The sequence below is a fragment of the Echinops telfairi genome, unplaced genomic scaffold, assembly GCF_000313985.2.
Source record: "Echinops telfairi isolate 266 unplaced genomic scaffold, ASM31398v2 ScPeMD7_2573;HRSCAF=3158, whole genome shotgun sequence".
NCBI lineage: Eukaryota > Metazoa > Chordata > Mammalia > Afrosoricida > Tenrecidae > Echinops > Echinops telfairi.
This window is the reverse complement of record NW_022106471.1, coordinates 17,413,935-17,423,652: the sequence shown is the minus strand read 5'-3', so window position 1 is coordinate 17,423,652 and position 9,718 is coordinate 17,413,935. Positions and strand designations below refer to the sequence as shown.

General features: G+C 44.8%; 1 protein-coding gene across 1 annotated transcript in view; it reads left to right on the top strand.

Annotated features, from left to right (window-relative positions):
* Positions 1 to 9,403, top strand: part of ACYP2 (acylphosphatase 2) — a 128,827-nt gene extending 119,424 nt beyond the window's left edge. The window contains exon 4 of the mRNA XM_004710218.2: positions 9,136 to 9,403. Coding sequence (XP_004710275.1) covers positions 9,136 to 9,250 — 115 coding nt within the window. The 3' untranslated portion in view covers positions 9,251 to 9,403. The remainder of the gene's footprint in view (positions 1 to 9,135) is intronic.
* Positions 9,404 to 9,718: the final 315 nt, after the last annotated feature.

Sequence of the window (9,718 nt, the reverse complement as noted above, 5' to 3'; positions counted from 1 at the left end):
TAGCTGTTTTTCTTGAAAGGTCTGTTCCTTTCGTTTCCTTACTACCAAACAAGCTTGCTTCGTCTTCTCTTTTTTCTCTGGACATTCTCTCAAAAGTGTCCTTTGCGTCTCCTTTTCCATGTGACCATTCAGTGATGGTGCTCCGAGGGATTCTGTTCTAATCTGAGAGGGCCCACAATAGTGGAGTGGGTGAAGTTCTTGTTAACTGCGTAAGAAGCATGGCTGGACATGCTCAATGTCTGTTCCAATCTCTTTCTGGTGTCTTGCCGTTATTCCTTGGAGATCAGGGTTTTACATCTGATTCAGGTGACATCAATCAAAGCTACTCATGGGAAACTTCAGTTTGGAACTGATACTGGTGGAGAGAGAGGCAGCACACCTGAGGCATTGTTTATCTGATGTGAGGGTCCCCTGGACATGACGTAACTGTAGAGCCAGCAGCTCGGGGGTGGCTCCTGATGCCTGGCTGTAGTTAGGCTGATGTGCTCACCAGTGAGATGGTTTTGGTGGCTGCCTCCTGCGTCCCAGCGGTCCCCTGATGGCTCTATTGGGAAAAATTGGTCAAAGCTTAGTAATGGGTCAAAGATTAGTGGGTGTCCTTTCAAGGGAAATTTTGTGTATTTTGTGTATTGTGTAGTAGAACTTCCAAAGGTGTTTTGATTCCAAAGGAGTACATATTTGATTGACTTTCTACTGACTGAGCTATTTTACAGCTCTGTAAGGTAGACACTTACTTGTAGAAACTCCAGATATGCAAATAATTCTTGCTTATGGCAGTGTGATTGACTTTTTTTTTCCTGATAGAAATAAAATTTATTTTTGCCCTGCAGAGAAGATTGTCCAATGCTGGGGGCATTATGCTTTGTTGCAGGCATCTGTGTTGTCTGAATGGTTGGCGCCTCCAGCATTGAAGGTTATTTAGTGCGTATCATATGGCTAGTCTGAAGTGAGGTGGTTGTAAGTGTAAGATATATGCAGATTTCAAAGATTTGGTATGAAAAAGATATGCAAATTATGTCATTGATTTTAAAATGTAATTTTAGTAATCTTGAGATAATATTTTTTGATATGTTGGGTTAAGTAACACATTATTAAAATTAGTCTCCCTTCTTTATTTTTTATTTTATTTTAATGTGGTCCTAGAAAATTTTATTTTTACATAAGAGGCTCACATGAAAGTAATATTGGACAGTTACTGCTTTATTGAATTTAACCAGTTTTGCATCTATTATCAAGATGAGTTTGGCATTTCTGGCTGGATGTGTGTGTGTGGAAAAGAAAACCAGCCCTGTTGCCATTGAGTCTCTCTGTGAACATGGTGACCCCATGTTTACAGGGACAACTGCTCCCGGGGCTTTCTTGGCTGTGATCGTGCTGAAAGCACTTCGCCAGGCTTCTCTTCCATGGAACTGCTAGGTGGCCTTGAACTGACAACCTTGAAGTTAGCACTTGATCAGCTGATCATAACTGCTGATGCCACCCAGGTTCTTCAAATGCATACCTTGGTCTGCCTTCTCCGGCCCCAGGCCCTTTGGTTCAATTGGCTGCTTCTCAGAGTCCCAGTGCGGCTCTGCTGTCCCTTCAAGCTGAGCGAGTTGCATGGCATGCCTTTCCCACCAGGAACTGGGAAGCACCCCTGCCAAGACCAAGCGCTCTCCACCGGGTGCCTCTGATGCACTCACTCTGGACTGTGTCCTGCCTTTGCCAGAGGCAATCACACTGCTGTAGTTGTGACCAAGGGCCTGCCTTTGTCAGGCATTGCAACGGGATTCCATGCCCCTTCTGCAAGCCTTTCAGTAACTCGGCGAGGAATTGTCATCCATTATAAGAGAAGATGTCCGAATCTCAGGTTCATGGTGGGTGTCCTCAGAGTCCCTGGGTAATCCCTGAACTTTTCACTAACCACAGACTAAGTGATACTTTTTAAAGGCATGATATTAAAACACCATTAAAGACTTTCTGGGGATAATGAAAATGCACACTATTATGTTTCCCTCCGTGACTGAAAAAGAAGACTTGCTGAAGAAGGGAGACTTACAAGCATGTTCTAGACCGTACTTCCATTCTCAGTGCTGGTTTTAAAGCTTGAAACGGCAAAGCAGCTCAATATTTTCCAGCACCCAGCACGCTGGCTTTTAATTCCTTAGCTGAGGGTTTTCCTGCTGTCGGCTTCCTTGCTTTGGTCAGTGTTTTATATTGATGGCTCAGAGATGATATCCAAAAAGACTATGCTGCCTCATGTTAGTCACAGGAAATAGAATTGCAATGAATTATTAATAGTGTTGGCTTTCTAATGCTTCAATTTTATTTCTTTGTTCCAGAGAAGGATATTAGTTAAATGGATTTTTTTTTAAATCACCCTGGGAACTTGCTACAATTTGCAGTAAACACTAACAGACTTGAGTTATGGAAAAGTCCTATTTGATTTTCATTTCTGCATCTGATGGAGTCTGCATACATTCTGTTCCCTCACATCTCTGCTCAGCAATGGACTCATCTCCTCTGTGCCAGTGGGCTTCCCCAGAGGGGTTTAGGAAACATTGGTGGGGACGCAGGGCAACAGAGGTGGGTGGGTGGGTGGGTGGGTGGGTGGGGGGTTGCTGGTGATGGAAGGGCTTCTACAAGAATCCTTGCCCCCAGAGAGGAACTTCACTTATTCTACTAGGCTTTCACGTGACTTGTTTGAAGAAAGGATTCTTCCCTTTAAAAAAAAGAAAAGAAGAAGACTTGACCAATCCAACAATACAAAGAGGTGTTTGTACACCGTTGGGATATTGAGGGGGGGAAGCCTCAGGATTTCATCCCATAATTGCAACATGGCTCAGTGTGGAGAAGTGTGAACTGGCTTGATGACTGGCCTGCTGCTGCAACTGGGTTGGCAGGACAGACTTGCCCTCCTGTGCTTCCTGACCACCACCCTGAGCTCTGTGTGAAGTCCACATGGTACTTACACATGTGACAAGGCAACTCACAATCACATGCAGTAAAATTGGGGGACTGACAAGAATAAATGAGCCGATCACATAAGTGACTTTGTTCATGTGCACATCTCTAGGTAGTTAGGTCTGGCTCTGAGACCTTCAGCTGTCCTCTGAGGGGACCGGTAGAGTTGGTGCTTACATGTGTGCTTACCCGAAGGAATGCTGCTGGGCATCTCCATGTTCGCGTCTGCGCACAGCTGCCCCACGTGACAGAGCAAAGCGGCGCCCACATGCTTGCCTTGGCTGTAGCTTTACTGGACGCACACAGGGCTTCAATGGGTCCGAGCTCTCCTCCTTTTCTATACTGAAAACAACCTCTTCTTTCAGTTTCCGGGAGTGAAAAAGTGTGAGGCTTTTTGTCAGCAAGAGATTAAGTGGATTAGTGGAAAGACTGTGTTCAGATTCCTCTTCTCTGACCCAAAGTGATGGAGCAGAAAGGTCCACGGGCTCCCTAGGCTGGGGTCTTCACAGGGTCCAGAGCAGACCCTGGTCTTTTCTCCCAGGGAACCACAGGGCTGTCAGACTGCCAGCCTCTTGGTTAGCAGCCGAGCACGTAACCATTGTGCCAGCAGGGCACCTTGTGGACAGGACCCTGGGACTGTCCCTCACCCTGTGCACAGATGCTGTAGGTCATGGCGGGGTGGGTGCCGGGGAATACCATAGTGAAGAAGACTTGACACGCCTCCTTCACACGTGCATTCCCAATTTTATTTTGTCACTTGCTGTTGTATCAAGTCCTCCTACTCAGGGCGACCTCCTATGTCCTAGATAGCCTGCTCCCTAGGGTTTTCGAGCCTGTGAGCTTGTAGAAACACATTTCCAGGTTTGAACTACCAACCTCGAAGCTTCTGTTTGAGCTTGGTTTGAACTACCAACCTTAAAGCTTCTGTTTGAGCTTGGTTTGAAATACCAACCTTGAAGCTTCTGGTTGGGACCTTCTCCTGTTCAGGAGGCACCAAACGGACAGCCAGAATCACACCCACACAGGGTGACAGATGTGATCTTCTTAGTGCCAGGCAGAGGCTGCCCAGGCAGGACTGCCGGGAGCATGAAAACCTGCCTGCACTGAGAAGATTCCCAATGTGTGACACTTCTGTAGTCAGTGACTAGATATGTGCCTTCTGCACCACAGAATTAGAGAGAGTGCTGTAGAAGTCTAAGGGGCCCATGGGTGGGGACAGCTCAGACAGGAACGGGAAAACAGCCCCATTAATTTACCAAACAAAGATCTGACATTCATCAGCACTACAGTCTGATTACTTTTAATGCAAAAATAGTCTGAAGAAACTTAAAAATAATTTATAAGATCATCGTCAATTGTTTTCCGTAAAAAAAAAATTGTTTCCCCAGATGTATGCAATCCTATTCAAATATATAACTCAACCATAATGTTATCCCTTCTTCTATTTGTAATTTACTAAAGACAATATGATTTGGCAGAGAAATAAAGTAGATCTTATAAAAATTAGTGTAATTTTCAAAACCTTCATGTAAGGCACCTAAATCAATTAGAGGGAAAAGAGTTACACAAACCTTATTTATCACACATTAGTGACCAAGTGACATGATTTCTGTCAATAGCAGTTTCCTAGTTACAGTACATTTTTCTTCTTCCATGTTTGTCAGCTGAATCTTCCTGGTCTTTATTTGTTAAAGCCTTTCACTGGAGCCCTGGGGGCCTGATAGTTACAAGTTAGGCTGCAGTCTGCAAGGTTAGCACTTCTCAACCACTTGCCAACCCGAGAAAGTGGGGTTTTCTACTCCCATACAGAGTTACAGTCTCAGAAACTCTCGGGGCCCTTCCACCCTATCAGATAAAGTAGCTTTAAGTCGACTGCAACTCGATGGCAATGAGTTTTTGTTTTTCGTAATCACTGGCTTGTTTCTTAACTAGGTATATGCACACGAAAACATTTCAGATTTGCAGGAGAAAGATTAGATTACAGTCTCAAGCACATAAAATTCACCACCACCACCACCTGTCCCGCCATGTTGGTGTGCTGTGGTGGTGACATAGGAGCAGAGGCACGTTGTGTCATCTGCTGGCCCCTTTGCTGCTTCAACTCAGCAGGGTTCTACTTTTCTCTTCCCGATTGTGGTGGCAGCGCCCCAGGGCAGAGAGCTGCCTCACCACCTCACTGGGACTGCTGCTGCCTTTGGTCTTCCCCAGCCCAGAGTGACCCAGGTGACAGGGTCACTAGGCTTCTCGCCCCCAGCCACGGTTCGTCTACAGTCGGGCGGTCACCTGGGCTGCCAGGCTCCGGGTAACTGACGAGGAAGAGGCATCTGAACATCGTCCCCAAATGTGATGAAAATGAACTGGGAAAGCCCAGAGGGCAGCTTACCTGGGAACCCCGAAGGTCAAAGAGGAATTCTTTGTACAAGGCATCTGATGGTGGCGTGGGAAAATCACAAAGTTTCTCACACGCCAGTTGAAAATGTCATGTTTAAAACAGAAAAACAAAAACAAAATCCCTGCATGTAAGCTTACCAGAGGACCTAAATTAAATAAACCAGAAAATTTTAGTGAGGGTATAAAGATTGGACCAAAACAGCCAAAAAAGGATGTTCTTGGATGACAGGATTAAGTGCTATTAGGATGTCCGTTTTCTCCAAATTATTTTTGGACTTTAAAGGGAATTTGAAAGGATTGAATAAACCAAACCACAACCCAAACCGACTCCACCTGCAGCTCAGAGCGGACCGGATGGCCGGGAGTAGAACAGCTCCCAGGGTTTCCCAGACGGGGTCTGCACAGAAGCAGGCTGCCTCCTCTTTCCATGGTGGGCGACTAGTCATGAGCCCTTGGTTGATGCCCGGGACTTAACCACTGCACCACCAGGGACCCCAAACTGGACAGAGCTGGATTGTTCCTCATCCTTACGGTTTATCTGATGGCAGTCTATCAAGATTTCAAACCCCACATATATTTTCTTTAAAATTTAGCTAAAGTACCTATCAGAAAGGTATATCAGGGTTCCCTGACCCAGAATTAACCACCTTCCCCAGCCCCTACTCAGTGCTTTCTCCCGCTGTCTCACTCCTGCGGCACCTCATAGTCTTCCTCATAAGTGAGCGCATTATAGTCGGTGTTCTCATCCTCCACACTCTGATTAGCTAGTAAATGACCCAAGGAAGCAACCTGGGGATAGACCCAGCATCTGGATGGTGCTTTGCATCCAGCTTGACGTGAGTGCCTGGTGGCAGAAGCAGTGACCCTCAGCTGCTGACCTGGAGGCAGCTTGAGCCCAACCCGAAAGCCTTGGCCATGGACTCTGGAATAGTCCACCGCCAAGCCCTGCTGAACTCTTCCTCCGACGGGCTCAACCTGAGCGGGAGCGCCAGCATCAGGCTTGGCTGTGCGCATGTGCGTGCGTGCGTGCAGTGCTACAATATTTATCAGTAATGTTTGATCTTGTGGGTCTCATTAACACTGAGCGTGAGTCATACATATTTAACCCCCATCCCACTCACATCCTAATTAGACTTGAGTTCTTGTTTCTTTGTTTCCTAATTCGCCAAGAATTCTTGTGAATGGCTGTCACAAGTTGCTCTGACTAGGAGAACATCTCCAGGCCCAACCGCCCCCCCTGTGCAGGGTTGGCTGCAGGAACAGCACGAGATGGGCTCGGCTAGGACTGTCCTGGGTTGGAGGCCAGTCAGGTAAGGTTGTTTCCTACAAGAGCGCAATATGTGAGAAGCCGCGACACAGAGCCGAATCTCTTAACAGTATGGCCCCACGGGGGTCTGTCCCCATCAGTGGCATAGACACTGTCATTGTGTTGGCTGGTAGGGAAGGTTTGGAGCGTAAGGAAGGCCAGATACAGAGAGTCTCTCAACTAGCTAAATAGATGGAATCATCAGCTCAGTGGATTAGTCATTGCAGGTTCTCTGCCCACTAGTCTTTGCCCTAGATTCACTGTCTCTAATTTCTCCTGAGTCCCTCAAGTTTATCTTTCACTCTGTCAAAACTGCTCTTATCGTGAGCCCTGGGATTAATAAACCTATAGGAACAGCAAGTAGAATAAGGGTTTCAGGAGGGGGTGGTGGTGATGAGGCAGGGCAGATAAAAGGGAGATGATGTCAGGGAGTCCAGGAAGAAAAAGAAATTTTGTAAACTGTGGTAGCAACTGCTTAATGTGATTGAACTGTGGAATGATATGGTATATGTATTAACTCCCAATTAATACTTAATTAAAATAAATATATATTTTTAAAACTGCTCTTGTCAAAGCCAACAACTCAAGAATGGAAGCTCGTGGTTGTCGAGTCAGTCCTGATCCATGACCCTGCATACTGCATACCCTGTATGGTACTGCTAGTCCACGAGGCTTCTCGTTTGTGAGCTGTATGGAAGGACGCCCTGGTAAGCATCGGACTGCTGCCCACAACAGTAGTGGTTCAAACTCACAACCCTTGTGATGGAGAAAGATGAGTCTGTCTGCTCCAGTGAGGACAGACAGCCTTTGGAACCCTATAGATAGAGGTTCGCCATGAGCTGGCATACTCAATGGCAGGGGGCTTGATGTGGAGTTTTTCCAATGACCTTGAAGGAAGAAGTCTCCGGTCCGTCTCTTCGTCCACAACAGTGCTCAGCAGGTTTAAATGGTTAATCTTTCGGTGAGTCGTCAAGACAGACTGCTTGTGCTCCCAAGGGACCTCCACCATCACCAGCAGCCACCAGCTGATAAATGCCAACGTCACTTCTCAGGTCTCCCCTCCCTGGTCCTGCAGCATGTGAACCAGCTTCCATCCTCCTTGCTCCCAGAGACTTCCTCCGGTCCCCCGGGACACTTCACTCTCGCTTTGCCTCCTACCTCACTTTCAACACAGTTTCTTGGCGACTAATGGAAACCACGCATTGCAGCACTGCACACAGTGCAGAGCAGTCAGTACTGCTCTAGGAAGGCTAGGTTTCATGATTCTTGCTGACCTTTGTTTTCTGGAAGGTTCCAAGGAGATCCGATTAGTAAGATTAAGCAATAAACTCCTTTTCATGAAAACAAACAAACCAAAAAACCTTGAGTTTATTCCTCAGCACCCACGATTTCCATGCTCAAGATTTCAACTCAGTCGGTTGCAAAAAAGGAAATGTCTTGTGTTGCTAGTAGCTCAGCTTCTGAAAGAGAATAACGTTATCCAGCGAACATCCAAATAAGAACAAAGGGGCTAAAGAACACAGTGGGAACTGGAATCACCGGTCTTCTCTAGCCTGATGGAGAACAATTTCAGCTCATCAGAAAGCGGCCCAGAACGCGTTTTGAATACACGGTTGTTGGGATGGGCACAAGGCAAGGGCACAGCCGAGTGCAGCACTGGCTCCACAGCTCTGAGGATCTGTGGGGACAGGTAGGGTGTTTCCACAGCAGCGCTGCCAGATGACCTCAGACTGTTAACTTGGAACCCCACTAAGCCTATCGTCCAACCGATTCTTAAATAGGAGGAAAACTGTCAAATCTCCAACAGCAGTGTCTGAGGTGTCAGCAGTATTCAACAGACCCGTTAGTATCTGAGGTACCCCAAGGCTGTACCCCAAAGAATCAAGTAGATAATATGGATTTCTCTAATATGTTCAGGAAAATCATGGCACTGTATAAGTGGAAAAATGTTTTCAGAACATACAACTTGTGCAGTTAATGTACCCACTTTGCTGGGATATACAATAAGCTGTAGTATTTGAGTAGATATTGCAAAAAAGGTCCATGTGATTTTATTTTAATGTTCTCTGGAAGATCACATTTGTTATTTATTTATCCTTATCTGTTGTGTTATGCATATTTACATAAATGGTATTCCAGGTGCTGGGTAATGAGAACAATAGTGAGTTATTTTTATTACTAACCTCTTTGCCAAATTGCTTTTACCCTTTAGCACACAAGAGCTAGATAATAATTATCTTGGAGTGTTTTAAGAGGTAGATATATGAAATTATCAGGAATTAACTTGTGAAATTTATTAGCTTTTCTTTTCATCAAGTGATATATTATTGGTAGTCTTCGAAGGGCATACATAATGCGAAATTTTACATATCATTTTACAAGCGAAGGTTGCTTAGTGAAAGTAAAATCCCACTAATATCAATTATGGAAATCTTTAGCTGACCTAGGTATAATTCATATCCTAATTTGTTTTTGTTTTTTCCTCTTTTTTGTAGGAAGTCCTGGTTGAGCAAGGTGGGAAGTCCTAGTTCTCGCATCGACCGCACCGCCTTTTCCAACGAGAAGGCCATCGCTAAGCTGGAATACACGAGCTTCAGTGTTCGATACTAACAGCAAAAAAGTAGACATTGTAGTGCTTCCATGATGCACATATTCTTACATGTGTGAATACTAGCATTAACATCAAGTAGTGTTAAAAGGGTAAGTTTATTCTGAAAGCTTCATTATTATTCATGTTAATAAAAGTATCTGACACTGAAATAATTTTACTGAATTATATTGTTAAGCCAGTAAAACCTTTGCAATCTAAAATAAGAAAACAGCTTTAGAGAATACCTAAACCTATCTCATAGAGACTCAGTTTCAGTGCACATTACAGTCTATATGCTATTTGGCTGATATCAGATAATAGTCACCTAGAAAATAATTCTCAAGTCCTGCATCTGAATTAATTGCTAAATCTTCCTGAATAATAATTTGAGGAATTTATGATTAATGTTGAGTGATTTATTATTACAGTATTTTTTAAAAATCGGCAGTCAAAATAAAGGTATGTGAAGATAGATATAACCATAAAAT